Source organism: Lepidochelys kempii, chromosome 4 (genome assembly GCF_965140285.1).
Source record: "Lepidochelys kempii isolate rLepKem1 chromosome 4, rLepKem1.hap1, whole genome shotgun sequence".
In the NCBI taxonomy this organism is placed as follows: Eukaryota; Metazoa; Chordata; order Testudines; family Cheloniidae; genus Lepidochelys; species Lepidochelys kempii.
In genome coordinates, this window is record NC_136383.1 from 91,620,149 (window position 1) to 91,640,774 (window position 20,626).

The 20,626-nt window shown below is 40.4% G+C and overlaps 1 protein-coding gene across 4 annotated transcripts in view; it reads left to right on the forward strand.

Annotated features, from left to right (window-relative positions):
* The first annotated feature begins 3,574 nt into the window (after positions 1-3,574).
* TEC (tec protein tyrosine kinase) overlaps positions 3,575-20,626 on the forward strand; it is a 97,943-nt gene continuing 80,891 nt past the window's right edge. For 2 of the 4 annotated variants that reach the window (XM_073342099.1, XM_073342104.1), the window contains exons 1-2: positions 3,578-3,652; positions 19,520-19,702. In XM_073342099.1, the coding sequence (XP_073198200.1) occupies positions 19,565-19,702 (138 nt within the window). In that variant the 5' untranslated portion in view covers positions 3,578-3,652; positions 19,520-19,564. Of the gene's footprint in view, positions 3,653-19,519; positions 19,703-20,626 lie in introns of those variants that run through there. The other 2 variants (XM_073342106.2, XM_073342105.1) reach the window with 2 other exon arrangements.

Below are 20,626 nucleotides of genomic sequence, written 5' to 3' on the forward strand. Positions count from 1 at the left end.
ATGTGAATGAGCTCCCTGGTTCATAGTCTAAAGAGCAAAGCAATCCTCCATCTGCAGATCTACTGATGTTAGGCACCTCCCCAGTGCCCAGTCTGGAGGGGGTGTGCATGTTTTACAGAAAAGGCATTAATCTGACAGAGAACTCGATCTCTTCCTCACCCCAAATTGCCATAAAAAAAGAGAGTTAATGCACTCCTCTTAATTTCCTTCACTGAACTCTATTTCATAAATGGTAGTGAGGGAGAGGAGTTGTGGCCATTCAAAATTCTTCTAATATGCATCCTCCTCCTGACATTAGAACTTCTGGGGGTTCATGGAGCCTGCTCCCCTGAGGCTGCAGGTGAGCCCCTCTCCCTGCTCCCATAGCTTCTACCCCCACAGCCACCCTCCTGTGGAGCAGCCCCCCTGCAGGGGGTGTGCCAGTGCTGAGCTGCCTGAGTGACTGGCCCTGGGATCCCCTGTTGTTGGGGGGCCCTGTGCCAGGGCAATGTGTGTTTCATGGTAAATCCACCCCTGCTATGGGGGCTATGGTAGAGGTCTATACCAGTGGTTTTCAAGTGGTGGTCTGCTGACCCCTGGAGGTCCACAGACTATGTCTAATGTTTCTAAAGGGGTCCTCATCCTCATTCAGAATTTTTAAGAGGTTCACAAATGAAAAAAGGTTGGGAACCACTGATCTATAAAATCATGAATGGTGTGGAGATGGTGACTAGGCTAGTGTCATTTACCCCTTCACATAACACAAGAACCCAGGCTCACCCAGTGAAATTAACAGGCAGCAGATTTAAAATATACACTAGGAAGCACTTCACACAATGCACAGGCAACCCGTGGCACTCATTGCCATGGGACATTCTGAAGGGCAGAAGTATAACTGGTATCAAAAAAGAATCACAGGAGTTCATAGAGGATAAGTCCATCCATGGCTTTAGCTAAAATGGTCAGGGACACAATCCCATGCTCTGGGTGTCTTTAAACCTTTGATTGCCAGAAGCTGGGACTGGATGACAAGGGGTGGATCACTTGATAATTGCCCTGTTCATTCCCTCTGAAGCATCTGGCACCAGCCACGGTCAGAAGACAGGATACTGGGCTAGATGGATTATTGGTCTGTCCCAGTATAGCCACTCACATTTTTCCTCTTTCTCCATTTACTCTCCATCATTCTTTTCTGTCCCTTTCTTACTCCACTAACTTTGAGCTTTATGTTATGTCATTGCATGTGAGCACAAATTGTACTGAATTTGCAAAAAGAAAAGGAGTACTTGTGGCACCTTAGAGACTAACCAATTTATTTGAGCATAAGCTTTCGTGAGCTACAGCTCACTTCATCGGATGCAGTGAAGCTGTAGCTCATGAAAGCTCATGCTCTAATAAATTGGTTAGTCTCTAAGGTGCCACAAGTACTCCTTTTCTTTTTGCGAATACAGACTAACACGGCTGTTACTCTGAAACCTGCTTGTAAATGATGGTTTCCATGGTGACTCACCACTCCCAGGTCACACAGACCAACCACGGGAAGAAGGAACACCTAAAAGTCAGTTCAAGGAAAAAATACCTTTTTTTAGATGATACAGAGAGGGAAGAGTTTCTTAAAATCCTAGAGTATGTGTGTGTTGGGTTTTTTTTTTTTTTTAAATACACCCCAAACCTCTCTCATATGGAATTGTTTTTTTAAAATGAAGGCAAAAAAGGCAGGAAGAGTAACCCTGCAATTGAATTGTGGACCCAAAACTGCTTCTAATTCAGTACAGGTTTCAGAGTAACAGCCGTGTTAGTCTGTATTCGCAAAATGAAAAGGAGTACTTGTGGCACCTTAGAGACTAACCAATTTATTTGAGCATAAGCTTTCGTGAGCTACAGCTTCACTGCATCCGATGAACTGAGCTGTAGCTCACGAAAGCTTATGCTCAAATAAATTGGTTAGTCTCTAAGGTGCCACAAGTACTCCTTTGGATTTACAAGCAGTAACCCAGGAGGTGAAATTCAACAGCAGCTGCAGAAGTGGCTTTAGAGTGTATAAATAGACTTTTGGAGCAGACCAATGACACAGACTCACCACTTGCATACAGGTCCTGTCTGGTACAACACCCTCACTCCTCCTTCCCTCGCCTCCCACCCAAATCTATAACATGATCTTGAAAAAACACAATTGGGGGCATATGGTGAGTGGCTCCTCTGAATCCCCAAGATAGCACAATCTGAGCTATTTACATAATCCTTCCCATTTGTGGCACACAAGGGATTCTCCAAACAAAATAAAAATGAAAAGGTCCTTTCCCCACTCCTTCCCTTGATATAGAATCAGAGAAAAAGACAAAAGTGGCCAGTCTTTTCATCACCCTTTTGGGGTTTGGCTTATTTCTAGGTTTAAATCAAGGTTAAAGTCTGTCTCCAGCCTCTCCTTTTATTTATCCTAAATTCATACCTGATCCACGCAGTCTCAGGGACAGAAAGGTGTCCCTAGCTTCTGTTTGCCAGAAGCTGGGAATGGGCAATGGGGATAGATCACTTTATATTACCCGTTCTGTTCATTGCCTCTGGGGCACCTGGCACTGGCCACTGTCAGAAGACAGGATACAGAGCTAGATGGACCTTTGGTCTGACCCAGTATGCCTAATCTTATGTAAGGTGTGAGACTTTCTCCTTATTGCTCAATCTTTGTAATCAGCCATCTCCCTAGTAGTCACCACATCTTCCTGGGGAAGGGTCCCCCCCCCCCTTTTAAACTTCCCCCTCCAGGCAGAACAAGCCTATAGGTATCTGGTTAGTGCTGTCTGCTCCCAGAGGAGCTTGCTAGCCTTCTCCTTAGGAGACAAAAGGTGTGCCTGCTCACAAGGCGAAACAGCTCACATTTTAAACAGAGATGATCCTAAATTGTCTACCAGATCCAAAAACCAGTGACTGGGGATCGGGGAAAGAGTATGGATCCAGCTCTGAATTTTGTGGCTCACACCCCTGTTTATAATGACTTGAAACCCAAAACCGAACTCAATGTTGGGGAAGTTCAGATCTGGGTTTGCTTTTACTTCCACACCTCCTGATTTGGGCCAATGTGTCATTTCAAAACACAGTCTCTAACATCCTCCACGTGCCAGCACTGGAGATCTCTGAGCAAGGACAGTTCTAAACTCCACGGTAATTGGAGAGTCTGGTTTTATGGGTGACAGACTGCGAGAGGGGAGGGAAATGATAAACGGTTTGGGAAAATGCAGGGTCACTAGGTGCCCCCCAAATCATTAAACCCTGTTTTCCCTCCTGTCACTGTGCAGTAAGATTTCGCTGCACAAGCCTCAAGAAGCAGGTGGTTCGTGAGTAAATCCAAAGGGCAGAGCAGAAAACTTGGCCGAGGAGGCTGCACCGCGCACAGGATATAGGAAAAACTTGCAGCTTCCTTTCCCTCAGCGTAGCCGCCTTGTAAAATGAAAGTACATAAGCCCCACCAGGGGGCTGGGCTGCCGGGTTCCGCTCTCCGGCGGGGCAGTGGGAGGAGGAAGAGAAGGGGGGGGGGGCATCTAATTGGTCACCTTCCCCCTCTCCCCCCCCCCACTCCGGGAGGGCTAGGCTTCAAGGCAGTCTCGCTCTGCATCGCCAGTTCCAGGGCTCAGCTTCTTGCAGCAGCAGCAGCGCTCGGCTCAAGCCGCGATCGCAGGTACGGGCAGCGCTGCTGGGTTGGGCGGCTCCTCTTTTCCCACCTGCTGGTACAGGGGGTGGCAGCGAGGTGGGGAGGTGAGGGGCTTAGGTGGAGGAAGCGGACAGTTTGCATCCCCTGGCAAACGTGGGGGAGCTGCTCTAACAAGGAAGAAATAGTTCTGCCGAGGCAACTCCCAGGGTGTGTGCTTCTCTTACCTAGAGGTTTCTCTCTTTCCGGCTTGGGGCACCTGTGACACCAAGGCTGATTGATGGCTGAGCCATATCCAGGAGAGCTAAGGAAGGGGTAATTGGCCCTAATTCATATCGTGTAGAATGCGCCTAGATTCTGCAGTGATAGATTCATCTGAAATAATAGTTCATTTTAGCTGTTAATGTGCCCCCCCCCGTTGTCTGCGAAGACAAGGGAGTAAACAAATAAGTACAATAAGTGATATATCCCACCAGTCAGTGGAAAAAGGCAGACAGGTAAATTATCTGCCTGGCCTGATAGACTTTCATGATCATTTCATAAGCGAGCAATATCAAGAGAGTTTTCTGCTTCTGATAAGGGTAACACTAGTTTCACAAATTGGGATAATGTAGATGAAAGGTTTTATCTATGCATTTTTAAATTTGTCTCACTGCAACACCCTCAGCAATCACAGCGGTGTGTATTGTCTCTTATATTACCTAAAATATACCCAACAAATACAGTGTATTTTTAATTTAAGAAATCAGACTTGGATGGTTGTTTACAATGGCTAAAAATGGAAATAAGATAGAACTGATTAACAGTCTTGCTCTGCAACAACATTGTAGTCAGTGGGTGGGATGTCATGATATTATTTTATCTTGTGATTTTTATCAAGTAACTAAGAAAAGAACCAACATCATTGCAGAACCTTTTGGACACACTATTTTTTAAAAAAATCTATATAAAAAGTGATTAAAATTACTAAAGTGTGTAGTTTTAGGATTGGTCAATGTACATTGTTTATAAAATTAAACCATGTAAACACAATAAGCTGTAAAATGTTTTACTTTTTATGCAGATGTTTATATCTTCAAATCTAAAAAGAAAATGTCTTGTGTAAGACAATGCAACTTTGTACTTCATGCTGTCTAGTCAGCGATTGTGATAAGATTCCTAACTTCTATTAGCCAGTGAGGTCTTACTTGTTTGCTGTTTTCATTTGCCTTTATTTTCTTTGGTCCCCCTTCTTTTCTCACTGCTGAAATTTAAGCCTTAGTTTAAAAATGCTAGAGCATGCATTTGTTTGTAACAAAAGTTAACATTAGCATGTAAACACACAAAAAAATTAGCTCTGCTGCAGAAATGAGATAACCAGATAACATGGAAGAAATATCAAGACAATAGTATATTAACGGCTGTTGTGATGAAAAAGGCCTGATTTTCCTGTCTGAACATTTTGAGGAATGCAAATGACTTTACTAAGAGCTGCTGTGTGGTTTGCATCTGTGGCATAAATATTTTCATTACTATGTAGAAGGGCACAAACAATAACTGTTGATTCAAGTAGTCCCAAAATATGGGGTGTTTATATCCTAGAGTTTAGTTCTAGTATATACTTTTCTTAAAAACCTATGGACAAAGTGGTCCAATAGAGTCACGTTGTATAAGCTGTCAACAACCATGGCATGCTGCTACATGTAGTATTTTATGTAATACAAGAGACCAGATCCTTATCCCACTGAAGTAAGTGACAGAGCTGCCACTGACAATAAAGGGACCAAAATTTGGCCCTCTTCTCTTCATCCCAATGGGCCCTGTATACATTTGGGGCCAAATTAATTGGTTGTGTAACTGGACAACCCTCTGGAAGTCAACAGAATTGCACCTGTTTTACCAATGCTGAATTTGGCCTCAAAACTTCATATAAAACCTATTGTTCAATAAATAGGCATTTCCACCTCAGAGTATCCTTCTCATAGCCTGTCGTCCCCCGTCCCCCCCACTCGATTTTTATACACATTTTAGACTAGAAATATAAAAAAGTAAAAAATTATATTTGGTAGAGTGGGAACGCGGAGAGTCAGCTGGAATGTGTATGTCATTTCTGTCTTTTTTGATAAAACAGGAACCAAATAGCAGTGATTGGTATTTATTTGATTATCACCCTTTCATGCTGGGAATTATAAGTCACCCTCTGCCTCAGACTAAGCCTGTCAGACAATTATTTACAGTAAGGATAATAAAAGCAGAAAAAACACCATGCCATATAAAGCTTTACCCAGAACTAAAACGATGACAAATAATAAGGGTTGGTTTTACAACAGGACTAGAGGAAAAGAGGAGGTTCTACACACAAGGGGTGACAGTAGTCAGAATAAAACATGCATTTGAAAAAGAAAAACAATTTCAGGTGTTTCTTGAAAGTAGGGTGGGATGGACTGAGATGGGTATCAAGGAAGATTATAGTTCCTCGCTGTAGAGGCCAATACAGCAAAGAGCCTGCTAAAGCATGATGGCAGAATCCCTAAAAAGTGAGAGGTCTACTGAAATGAGGCCTAGAGAGGAATTCCTGAATGTAGAGAGGGTCTACATCCTTACTGAGGTTGCTCTTGGTAATCGTATTGTACCACCCAACTACCTAGGTACTTGGGGAGAAAAGATGAATCTTTAGAGGGAAAAAGGGTACTCTGGTTGGCATAGATGACCCCCATCAGAGATCCTTTTAGGGCCAAGGTCAATAAACTATCTAGCTCCTGAACATCAGATTGAGGCAATATCAGTTTTATCTAATAAAATATTTTCTGGTTAAGGGGGAGAGAAATATTTATCTTCATCAGAATTAATCCTCAAAAATGACAGAGAGAAATTTAATGTCCTTTTGCATTTCTTGCTTCTTACACATTTATACTAAGTTGTGTGTATAGAGGAAGTTCCTGGCATTATCTTGTTTTTCATCCATGCATCTGCATGATATTTCATTAGTAAATGGTTGGAACAACTGAAAATTGGATAGATTGTTTAGACTCTGAATAACTGTAGATTATAATTTTGCATGGGAGATCCAGCTATTTTAAATAATTTATTCATTATAAGGCTAGAAGGAACCATTGTGATTATCTGACATGACTTCCTGCATAACACAGGCCATAAGACTGTCTTGAATTAATTCCTTTTTGAACTAGAGCATTATCTTCTGGAAGAAAATCCAATCTAGATTTAAAAAAAATTGCCAGTGATGGAAAAAAAAATCTACCACAACCTTTTGTAGTTTATTCCAGTTGTTATTTATCCTTGTTAAAAATTTGCACCTTATTTTTTGTCTGAATTAATTTAGCTTCAACTTCCAGCTGTTGGATCTAATCAGTCCTTTGTCTGCTAGATTGAGGAACCCTTTATTATGGAATTTTTGTCCCCCGTTCAGGTACTTATAAACTATGATGAAATTACCCCATAATATTCTTTATTAAGTTAAATAGATTGAACTCCTAGGCTTAGATCCACAAAGGTACTTAGGTGCCTAAGTCCCAGTTTTAAGTACTATTGTGCAATCCACAAAACCCTTGGCTGCTGCCTACCCCTGTAAGCACCAAAAATTTATTTGCTGCCTGAGTTTTTGCTGTGAAAGTTCCCTAGGTACCCAAGTTTCTGCCTCTGGAAATGTGCACGGCTGCCTCACTCTAGGCATCCAGATGCCCACTTCCCACCTAAGGCCCCATGTGATCCTCAAACCAGATAAGCAGAGGAACATCTATCTGACCCGTAGAGCTTGATCTGGTAGGTAGCCTCTGAGTATGCCTACCAAATTGGGTCCCATTTAAAACTCTCTGGAGGAGGCACCACGGCACCACCCACCTTATTACTTTTAGCTCATGGTTTAGCACACTCACCTGGGATGTGAGAGACCCAGATTCAATACAGCCCTGTGTCTGATGGATTTTAACAGGGATCTCCCACTTCCTAGGAGAATGCTCTAACTACTGAACTATGGGATATTTTCATGTGGGTCTCTCTTCTGTTGAGGCTGTTCCACTTTGGATAAATAGAGAAGGGGAATTGGACCCTGGTCTCCCACCTACTAAGTGGGTCCCCTAGCCATCAGGCCGTAGAATCACTCTCTCTGGCCTAATCTCATAGTGAGTGCTCTAACCACCAGGCTAAATGTTATAAGGTGGGCACCACAACCTACTCCTCCTCTGGCCATTTTGTGTAGAATGAGGTTGGTACCTAACTCATTCTCACTAGAAACAGCTTAGGCACCTGTCTGACTCAGAGAAGGGTTTCTGGTTGTGGATCACTAGCAGAGATGGGCACCTGCCTGCAGTCCGGACTATCTTTGTGAGACAGGTAGGGTTTAGGACACACCCCTCTTGTAGGTATCTCCCCAGGGACTAGCTTAGGCAGATCCCCACCTTGGATACCGGCTTTTGAAGATTGCATTCTCAGGCGCCTATTTCTCCTGTCCCCTTCATTGTGTAGGGAGCCTAGGTGCCCAACTCAGGCTTTGTGGATCCCATTGTTCCAGTAGTTTTCTAGGCACCTACAAGTTAGGCAGTGCAATGATCAGCTTAAGGCCCTTTGTGGATCTGGACCCTGGAGTCTGTCATTATCGGGTATATTTTCCAATCCTTTAATCATTCTTGTGGCTCTTCTCTGAACCGCTCCAATTTATCATCATCCTTCTTGAATTGTAGATAGCAGAACTGGTTTTACACCGGTGCCAAATAGAGAGGTAAAATAACCTCTTGATTCCTACTTGAGATTCCCCCTGTTTATACATCCAAGTCTTGCATTAGCTCTTTTAGTCACAGATTTGCACTGGAAAGACAAGACTGTATCCAGGTAGCTGCTAGAGACACAATTTGGCTCTCTCAAACTATGTGAACAATTTAGAGGAGTGAACAGATGGTACAGAGGAAAAAGCCTATGTCATACCGAAAACTGTATAAAGAAACACCGTGGTAAAATGTGCGTATCGCTGGCACTCTTGCTAGTTTGATATTGCATGTGGTATGAGTTTTTAAAAATATTTGGGGATGTGGTCTGATTTCTGTATAAGAGTAGAAAGATCAGTGATTATGCTGTTTAAAGTGCTGGTCTACAGAAATAGTTAAGTGAAGAGAAGGAAGTAGGGCTTGAGTAAACAGATGATTCAAACAATCTACCTTTGGTAGAAATAATTTTTAAAAAAGTGTTTACAAATAGGGAGTGCCATCCCCATGTCGATTTGAGATAGTGGTTTTTCTGAAGATTTACATCTTGCCCCAAATGTTGCTTCTGGTATGACATTTGTTTGATGTTCCCCAAAGTGTCAGAAAGATTTAAATTGGCCCTTTGTTCTTTGTCAATATAAAATTAGTGAGAAAACCAGCTGTGGAGCTGTTACAGGAAATAACTTCCCTACCTTCCAAGCGTGCAACAAGAATTAATATTGAACAGTAGGCCAATTGCTACTGTGCAAACAGCCTTTAGAATTCCCAAAAGGAACAAAACTGCAGACTCTAGTTTATCAGAGTAGACATTTTTCTAGCTCTTGATCACCAGAGCAGCATACAAGAAAAAGGAACTTGCTACAAAGATCACCAGGTTCTCCTCCCAAATTTCAACATTACCTACTTTTTAAGCCTGTGGAGTGCTGCTCTCCCGATCAAGAGAAACTTGTAGTAGAAGAAACCCTGAGGTAGCAATTCTGTCTTTGATTAAATTGTATGGTCAGAATTGCAGAGCTGATAAATTCTGGCTGCTCTACGCTCAGTAGAATCAATGGACTCTGCTCCCTACCATCTTACGTTTCTCCAGCTCAATAAAGTGCCATTACTGAATGAGCTCACGTCCATATGCATGCTAGTGCTAACAGTCATTCTCCTCTTTTACCAATGAAAATAGGTCCTAGAACAAAATAAATATAGTCTTCCCTTGATTGTGAATGAACAAATAAAATTTACCCACAAATGCAACAAAATCTTCTTACTAGTTCAAATGCGTCTTTCATTTATTGGGTCCTGCTGACAGATATAAAAGGAATGAGCCTCAGCCCCATTTATTCTCACAGCAATTTAACTCTTCCTGCCCAGATTCCTTAACCCTGCAGGCCTGAAATGGAAAACCTGCTTTTGGTCTTGGTTCTACTTGGATAGTCCCTGTCCAGCTGTCCAGGGTTTTCTGCGTCCCAGATGAGCATTTTCCCATCACACAAAGTTAACGTTTGTTAGTAGACAAATAAAAAAGGTGTTGAGTTTGTACTATACTTTGTGTATTAATTAGAAATGGGTCTAAGCTGCAAAGTTCAGATTGAAGCTTTTCCATACTTTGGGAGGGTTTGGATCTGGCAAAATCCAATATGACAAAGTGAACGCATAGCTACTGTAGGAATAAAGCCAACCCCAAAAGTTAAAAAAAAAAAAAATCATAAGTGTGCCTAAAAAATTTAGACAATTTTTTTTTTACTGCCTCCTGATTTTTGAGCTCCCCTGCCCACTTCAAATGTGAGAGAGACAATTAGTATTGACAACTCTCTCAAATTTATAGTGAGTAACATAATTCTGGCCACTGATGAAGGAGATTTCTCTAGAAGACATCAGTGAGATTAGGGCCGCATTGTGCTAGGCATTATATAAACAAAGAGTAAGAGACAGTCCTTCCATGAAAAGTTACAATCTAGTGCAAAATGTTATTTGTGAGAGTTAAAATTTTTTTTATTATATCTCTCTATATATCTATACTGCCCTGCTAATCCTATATTACGTAGTAGACTATTTACTGCTGACACTAAATTACTTTAACAGGATCTTAAAAATTAGTTTCTAGATAGAGACGTGGACTGAAATAACTCTTGTGAATGAAGTAAGATTCTCTATTTGCAGAAGAGGTGTGGCAATGACATGAACAATAAATATAAAATATTTCTTAAGCTATTTTAAAGATTACACACACCATGTATGGTATAAAGAAAAGGAGTACTTGTGGCACCTTAGAGACTAACAAATTTATTTGAGCATAAGCTTTCGTGAGCTACAGCTCACTTCCTCAGATGTATGGTATGCGTCTAAATGTTTCAATGTGTATGATTAATATTTAAATTGATAGTCAACAACTGTTTTCTTTCTTCACTTTTGTGCTCACAGCCATACTAAGGTATTCATGACACCTTTTAAGTGGCAGAGCTTCAGTTCTAAGTTCTTTCCAGTTCTCTAAGGTGAATTGCTCACTCACCAGGAACTAGTCTAAAAGCAGGAACTTATTGAAAGTTATTGTAAACATACTTTAGAACAGGGGCTCTCAAACTATTTTCTGGAACCCCCGTTGAAAATATTTCAGGCTCTGATGACCCCCCCCCAAACGAAAAAAAAAAAAGTAGTGATGACCCCTTCCCCCATACCATTCTTACTTCTGCTGGCAGCAGCGCAGCCTTCAGTGCTGGGCACCTGGCGAGCAGCTGCCACTCTGCAGCCACCCAGCTCAGAAGGCAGTGCAGAAGTAAAGTAGCAGTACCATGACCCCCTCCCTCCTACAATTGGTTGGCAACCCCCTTTTGGGTCGGGACCCCCAGTGTGAGAAATGCTACATTAGAGGAACAGTTCAGGTACAAAAAACAGAGCTATTGGGGTCAGGGGTTATATTGATTCCAAATCTCACATAATCTGTTCCTAGTTTTCCCTTGTGCATGCCACATGACCACTACACAATATACTGTGAATAATGGTCTCTGCTTGAGAAAGACTGGAACAACAAGGGGATTTATGGTTAATCAGGACTAGAGTATGATGCAAGAGTTGTATACCAGCAGTATTTACTACTCCTGACACTACCGTTAAAGAGCCATGATTCCCTCTCTTTCATAAGCACTAGACTCATTCACAAACTCATCTTCTTGAAATAGATCAGCTGATTCTAGCAACCATAAAGAACAATATGATGAGAAAAATGTTGCTAATAGTATAGCTCTCGGGGAATATTTTTCATGCTTCTACTTTTCTATGTACCTGACTGTTTTGTTTGGTTTTTAATTTTTTGCACCAAGTAGGTAAAGAATATCACAAATACAAAAGGGGATCTGATTTGAACGTAGCAGTTAAAGGCAAAATAGTCCGAGTAACTTTATACATATTACAGGGCTTTTACCTGTGAGAAGAAAGCCAAAACTAGGATTGTTTAGCCCAAAGAGAATGAGTAAGAACTCTTTTTTAAAAAAAGATTGAGATAATAAAATCTGATCAGTCCCTCCTTTTTCCATTATTCCATAATATGAAAACAAGGGTTGCTCCAAGTTAATAGCAGGCATATTTAAAACAAAAAGAAAAACTTCATACATGATGATTATTTTCTCTTTATTTTCAAGTGTGGCAATGAGAGTGGTGCTGCAGAAGGCACAAAATAAGTCACTCAGTTCTCAGCCCAAAGTATTTTCCATCCATGAGGCAAAATGAAGAAGGCACCCTAGGGAGCTGAGAGGAAAGAATAACTTGTAGTCAGCCTGGGGAAATCCTATTACCTATTGCAGGAGGTCATAGTCAAGAGTTGTGGCTTTAACAACAAAGAGTCTGGATAAATTTATGACCATTTGTAATTAAACATGCTAAGATAAGAGGAATCACATTTCACGCTATCAAGTGTAAACTCTTAATTTCAGGGATCAAGAGGGAACCTCCATATTGCTTTTCCCACTTAAGTGTGGATATATTTCACCTTTTATGGAGGCAAGTAATGTAAACCACTGTTAGAGGCAGGATACTGGATATGCTGAATCACTGGTCCAGTCTGATAAGGTGAAACACATCCATGCAGCCTGACTCTTTAAGAGAGACTACCTCTAATTTTCAGAATTGCATTGGCTATTTATCCCCTCTGATAATTGAAAAAGCTCTTTGGCCTGGATCGGATCTTGAGCTATTTTTACTCGATTGTGACTATTGTCTTGAATGGAGTTACTCCTGATTTACACTGAATTAAATGAGAAAAGAACCAGGGCTCTGTGTCCCGTGTACTTCAATGGCGTTCAAAGGCATGTGTTTATCTCCTCAAGTCTGTATATAGCATACCACAAGCTTAAAAAACAAAAAAAGTGTAGTTGTGAAAAACATAGTGCCCCACTCCCTGGGAATGTGTGTTTGCGTTTTGCCATCACAAAGAACAGTGTGGTTTTCACCCTGAAATCCCACTCATCTGAGAGAATCTGCTAGAGGCAAAGTTGCCCTTGCAAATAATGCATTTCATGTGTACTATGGACAATTATATCTAGTAATCCAATTTACACACAGGCCCATTTTCACACAGATTGAGATTTTGCACATCTTTGGGTACAGTTTTGAAGTCTGTCTTAAAATTTGACTGAGTCACATTTTTGCTGTTTAAAATAAAACTAGCACGTGTCAGAGAGGAGTGGGAGTTTGAGAGTCTCTGCTTTCATCAAAAGCAAACCAACGTGTTTCGACTTCTCCTTTCTGGTAGCATTAATACACTTAAAATCTCCCTTTGTGCATTTTTTTTTCCTGTTTCCACTTTTGAAATCATATGACAGACTTTGGTAACAACCAGTTTGTTATATTTATATGAAATTTACCTTTAATAGATTTTTTAAAATTTGTTTATCGGTTTCATACAATATACTAGCAGACTGAGTACAGAGGTAGAAGGCTTACTGCTTTTCACCTCTTAACTAACATAGGACCCAGTTCTGCAATCCTTACTCATAATGAGTGGTAGTTACTCACAGGACTAATCCCACACTGGCTACTCATGAGTAACTACTACTCAGTTGAGTAAGGGCTGCAGATTTGGGATCAGAATTGAGATATCTGTACGTGCTATGAAACTGTACCCATCCCAACTTTCTACAAAATCAATTCTTTAAATTGAAGCAGGAAAGTTAACATGATAAACATAATATTTAGCCTATTATGTAAACAGCAGTCCCAGACTGATGGTACTTTCAAGCAATTCATTTGTCTGACTGGCAAAACAAAGCTTGGAGAAGAACAGTTGTGCAGGATAGGAGGAGGAGAGATTTAAAAACCAGTTTCTGGATGGGAGCTCATCAGTTAAGCATAGTGGCTTTGCTCCACAGAACATGAATTACCAGATAAATAATGAGCAGTACTTGTGGCACCTTAGAGTCTACCAAATTTAGTCTCTAAATCCCCACCATTAACCACAGCCTGGACCAGTCCATACAAGAGATCCACTTCATGGACACTACAGTGCAAATAAGTGATGGTCACATAAGCACCACCCTATACCGGAAACTTACTGACTGCTACACTTACCTACATGTCTCCAGCTTTCATCCAGACCACATCACACGATCCATTATCTACAGCCAAGCTCTAAGATACAACCGCATTTGCTCCAACCCCTCAGACAGGGACAAATACCTACAGGATCTCTATTAAGCGTTCTTAAAACTACAATACCCACCTGGTGAAGTGAAGAAACAGATTGGCAGAACCAGAAGGGTACCCAGAAGTCACCTACTACAGAACAGGTCCAACAAAGAAAGTAACAGAACGCCACTAGCCATCACCTAGAGCCCCCAACTAAAACCTCTCTAGCACATCATTAAGGAGCTACAGCCTATCCTAAAGGACAATCCCTCACTCTCACAGACCTTGGGAGACAGACCAGTCCACACTTACAGTCAGCCCCCAACCTGAAGCCAATGCTCACCTACAGCTACACACCACACAACAAAAAACACTAACCCAGGAACCTATCCCTACAACAAACCCCGTTGCCAACTCTGTCCACATATCTAGTCAAGGGACACCATCATAGGACCTAGCCACATGAGCCACACCATCAGGGGCTTGTTCACCTGCACATCTACAAATGTGATATATGTCATCATGTGCCAGCAGTACCCCTCTGCCATGTACATTGGCCAAACCGGACAGTCTCTATGCAAAAGTGTAAATGGACACAAATCAGATATCAAGAATTCAAACATTCAAAAACCAGTCGGAGAACACTTCAATCTCCCTGGAGACTCAGACTTAAAAGTGACAATTTCTCAACAAAAAAAACCAAAAACTTTCCAAACCAGACTTCAGCGAGAAACTGCAGAACTGGAATTAATTTGAAAATTTGAAGTTTCATGGACACCATCAAATTAGGCCCGAATAAAGACTGGGAGTGGATGGGTCACTACAAAAACTAATTTCCCCATGCTAATTTCCCCCTACTGTTATTCACACCTTTTTGTCAACTGTTTGAAATGGGCCACCCTGATTACATTGGCCTCATTACCACTACAAAAGTGATTTTTCCTCCTGTTGAGAGTAGCCCACTTCCACTTTAATTGAATTGTCTCGTTAGCACTGACCCCCCACTTGGTAAGGCAACTCCCATCTTTTCATGTACTGTGTATATATACCTGCCTTCTGTATTTTCCACTCCATGCATCTGAGGAAGTAGGTTTTAGCCCATAAAAGCTTATGCCCAAATACATGTCAGTCTCTAAGGTGCCACAAGTACCCCTCGTTGTTTTTGCTGATACAGACTAACACAAAACCTACCAGATAAATGTTATCATACCTAAGGTGGGGTCAAAACTTGGAAAAAATATAGAGAGTTCAGTTGGGTTTTATTTTTGGTTTTGCTATTCTGGCTAATGACATTCAGATTTGTGTCAAACATATATCCGGTAACATTTGAGATTGTTGGTGGAAGGTTTATTTCCACTGTTTTTCTGAACCATTCTGTCAGATTTCATCTTGCACAAATGTCTGTATGGTTCATCAAAAAGTGAAAATCCAGTAGGACATTATTTAGATGTAAAAAGGTGCAGGCCAGATTTGGCTGCCTTATCCCCTTGCTATTTATTGGAACATCCACTCTGAAATGCTTATCATCCCTATGAAGCTTAACATTAAACTTTGAAAACATTTCTTCAGCTGGTATAAATGCTTTAAGTTTCATCACCAAGCTCACAGTGAATAATTGTTTCAATGAGAGACTACAATTCAATGTTTGGGAATGGGAGTAGGAGATCTGGGTTCCAGGACCAGCTCTACTTCTGACTCGTAACATGACACTAGTCAGATTTCTCACTCTCTCCATGTCTTTTCCCCATCTGGAAAAGGGGAATGCTGATATGCATCTTTGTAAAGAGCTTTGATCTCTACAGATGACAAGAGCTGTATAATAGTATTTAACATGTATATTGACAGATTTAGGAGTAAGGTTCTCACCTATTGGTATTTGTTATGAGGAACCAAATAAGCATGTTGTGATGGCATGCTAGTACACTTGCATGTCTGCCTCATGTAAAGTTGACTCATTGCATATTGACACAAAGTTTTGACACCTAAAATAAAGTTGGAAGGTATTAATGGCTTGATTTTTCAGAGGTGCTGAGCATTGCAACTGCCACTGATTTCTATGGTAGTTGTGGGTACTCACAAACTCTGCAAATTAGATTATAATTGCTACCACGTGAGATAGGCCTGCAAGAACTGGGGCAGATCCTTGACAACAGGTATTGTGAAAATCGGGAAGGGTGGCAACCTGAAACTCACAACTGGCTGGAACAAGATGAGTGATGTGTCATCGGAGGGCAGTTTCAGTTTCTAAATAATGATTTAATAAGTAGTAGAATGCTTGAACGAAGTTGCAGAAGGAAGAATCAAAACCTGCAGTGATGAAGCACAGGTATTGATATTTTGGTGCCTTACAAGTAAGTTAGATTGTGTGGACTCTTCTAAGAACTATTACTATTCTGAAAAGGAAAGTTTAAAAATAACGTGTGAGGGTTTAGTTATGCTGACTTATTTTTAGGAGTGGAAGTTGTGGATAAAAAGCCCCCGCTGCCTGAAAAATGTACAGTTATGTAATCAGCTACAGATTCTACAATAGATCCTGCTAAGCTCCTCAAATAGTAATATATTGTTAGAATAATAGGGAGTTGGTTCCTAACTATAGGGGTGTGCATTAAACAATGTTTGTGTAAATAATCACCAGTAGCAAACAGGATTGTGTTTCCACAGGGTTGACAGTGACTGATCTTTTTTAGAAAAAATGCATTGTCTTTGTTTAAAGTATTTTTTGTGGTTTAGGACTGTTCTGATTTAGTGGTGGCTGGCAATGCAGTTTTGAAATCCCAGTTAATTTTGCTTTTGTCTTACATGCCTCTGTAGGTTTTAAATGCTTAAAACAGAATAGAATTATGGGATTACAAACTGAGGCAAATATTGATTGGTATCACTTTCACCTGCCATCTGGAACAGCAATTAGTTTAACAGAACACAATGGAGGCGAGAGAGAGAGAGACACACCGAAATTGGGAAAGGGAGGAAGAAATTGTAGACAGGAATATTTTAAGATGGACTGCAGTCAGCACTGAATATTTTTTAAGTCATTGAAGAATTTGTATTTTCTTACCTATCCTTCTCCTATCAACTCTGTGTCTGATCTTTTCTTTTTTAAAAAGGAGTGTCAAACTGATCCCCAAATTTGATGCTTGAGTAAGTGATGTGAGCAGATAAGACGAGTGCTAGCTATAATAATCTTTCTTCACCACAGGAAAGCAGTTTTATCAAATGATCAGCAAAATGAAGTGTGTGTGTGTGTGTCATATATATATATATATATATATATATATATACACACACACACACACACACATATATGACACACACACACACTTTTCATATATATGCCTGTGCATGCATGAGTGAGAGAGGGAGAAAGTTCTTGTTACTCTTTAGCCAGCTATATATTTATAAGAATATAAAAAAGTACCACTTCAACTTTTATCACCGTTTAGATGTAAATTTCTGATCTGTTTTCATAGTTTTTAAATTTACATGTAAACCCTGGACTCATTTTATAGTAGATGCACAAATATACAGTACTTTGAGAGGATGGAATAGCTGCTGTGAGTGAATCTATATCTGTGCAGGTGAGCAGGTAGAGATGTATGGGGAGGGGGGGGTAAGAGAGCTGGTAGAACAAACAACAAGGGACACTCAGTGACAGGACCAGACTAGGAGAAGAGGTGAAGGTTATAATTTCACATGCTGTCACCATAAATGATGTAACATTAAACAATTTTTAAAATTTATTAACTATTTGGGTCTAGATGGAGACTAAAGCAAAAGGTGGACTGGGCAGTGACATAGAAGGCACCCAAATTTTGTTTAAAATTATTATAATGTAATATTTGAGAGGGTTTGTAGCTTTTTGAATATTTTTAGCACAGTATTGAGAGATTGGTCATTTTATCCATTCTATATCTGTATAGTTCACCAAGAATTTATAAGGACAAACTTACATATATTTCCTGAATGAATTTTGAAACATTCAGTTGTGCAATGATGTGCTAATGGACTTGGACACTGAACTCCCTTTCTCATTAATGGGAAGGCCTTTGCCTCCAGGCACATGATAAATAACAGCCATAAATTAGAACCTTTAGAAAGCTGAAGACACCTGTTTATAGGTGGAAGGGAAAAATTCTCACTTGTTGATTTGGGGAACTTTCAGTATTTGCCTAGAGCTTTTTTTTTTTTTTTTTTTTCCAAACTTTGACATTTCCAGTCACTAGTGCCTCATGTGAGAGCTCATTTTTAATCTTAGACCTCACAAGACATTTTGGCCCAAATTTTCAAACACGTCCACTAATATTGGGTGCTTTAGTTTTGGGGCACTCAACTTGAGATATTGAAGACCCAACTTCCAGAGACATTGAACACCCACAACTCCATCTGACTGGTACCAATTACAGTGGGAAGACTATTAAACAGGTCTGATATCTACATAAAGACTGTGTGAGTTCACTGATAAGGATTTTTAAAGGTGACTAGCAATTCTGAGTGCCCCAATTGTTAGGTGCCCAATTTGAGACACTTTTTAAAGGGGCCTGATTATGAGAACCAGGTACTAGGCACTTTCTGAAATTGGACACCCAAAAATTGATGTACCCCAAATCACTAATCATTTCTGAAATCTTGTCCAATATAATTTGAGGTGAATTTTCAAAACATGATCTCTATTACATATTCACTTTTTGTATATTACCATTTATGCATACAAATAATATGCAAAATTACATGTGCACAAATGGAGGCCATTTTGAAAATGTGGCCCAGTGTATCTAAAATAAATGTCAGAACAAATTGGTACCGATTGTGCCACTTTTCTTTTGCCTTGTATCCCTATCTTGAATTCCTGCCTCTGAACAATAGTTTCCTGTTGAATTTATGATGTCTATTAAAAAATATGAACCGTGAGAGAGTTATAAAAATAATGAGCATGAAATTTTTTTTCCCCAACTGCTGAAACTGTCATAGGAACAGTAGGAAGGAACTGTTATTCATATAGACTTCTTATTGTGCAACAGTTTTAAATGGTTATTTATCTGAAGTATTTCTCAAGGTTTATGGGGAGTTATTTAGAGATAACATCTCAGTAAAGCCTCTAGTACACACCAATCCTCTGCATATGATCTCTTACACCAGCCTTGGCTGATTAACAGTCTCTGATGTACAGTCCAAATTTTAAATAAAATTCATGCCTAGCCTTAAGAGTGAATACAGAATTGTAGCTCATGGAGACTGTAGATCTAAGCATGTGATATTCCATTTTGATCCATATGGTATCCATACACAAGATATGGGGTGCTGCAATGAACTTAATTTTTTGTCAGTCAGGTACAGCCCTCAGGCTCCTGGCAATGTGCCAATGTAGCCCTCAGTTGAACAGTGTTTGAACATTCCTGTCTAATAGTTAACTTTTGTTAATTTCCAGGATGTTGGATCAGAGTTATATTTTCCAAAGTTTTCAGGTAGCTTCACTTGCTAGCACCATCCCTTTTCAATGCAACAATACAAACAGTCTATATTAATCTATAGGCCTCTTTTTCACCCAAAAGTCTAATATAGTATAGTAAAGCTCTCTTCTCTCCCCCCTCCCCCTTTACAGGATTTGATATTCAATGGCTGGAAACAGAGATATCAAGTGGCCAAAATGAATGTGAACCCTATCTTAGAGGAGGTTCTGATTAAAAGATCACAACAGAAGAAAAGAACTTCTCCCTTAAATTACAAAGAAAGGCTTTTCGTGCTTACAGAATCAATGTTGACATACTATGAAGGTCGAGCAGAGGTAGGAGATAAGGTTTTATATTCCATTGCCTTTGTTCTTTCTTGAGAAAAAGACTTGCTTTTTTGTATTAATGGTTTTCTTCCTGTAATATATTGAATCTTTTCTGTTCTGGGAGGTGTGATAGCTGTGGGTGCTACTGAATGGGTATTATCCATCACTTCCCTGATGGATAGCACAGATTTATGGAGACTTAAATGATCAATCCATTCAAAAACAAGTGTAAACAAGGATCTAACCAAAGTCTCTGTCAACTATTAATCCATAAAATGATTTTAATACCACTTTCTGAGAAGTATTTAAGCCAGGATGATAATCTCAGCCTCCTGAGTACTGTGTTAGAAAGGCTTGAGCTACAGCAGGAAGTTTAAAGGTACCATTTCCTACAGGGCTGTTGAGTACTACAACCCCTGTTGAGCCTAAGACTCCCACATGTTAGTATAGGCACTCATGCAAGTACTCCCTCCAACCCCCCGTGCACACATTAATATCTCCCACCTGAGTTAGGTGGTGTTTTCAACCTGGGCTAGCAGACACTCCTCAGGATAAGGGTTAGAGCCTGGCTTCTGCCTTTGATCAGGCTGGTAACCTGCCCACTTTTCACTGAGCACGCTAGCTAAATCACTCAAGGGCTGATATTCCTCCAGTGCCTTCCCACAATTTCCACTTTGTGCCCAGAAGGACTGACAAGTTCTCAGAGATCACTGTGAAAGAACTATAGAGTTCAGCACAAAGAACCATGGATTATGCCCCCAGAATCTTAGCAACACACACTGTCGAACACAGCACTAGTGAGGACATAGTAACTTGGGTATGACTTTACAGTATAACTGCTCACACCCAGGCTAACTCTGCAGCAAAGACACACCCAAAGAGACAGGAACCAGTAGCATACACTAAGACAGAGAACACAGTCAGGCTACATTA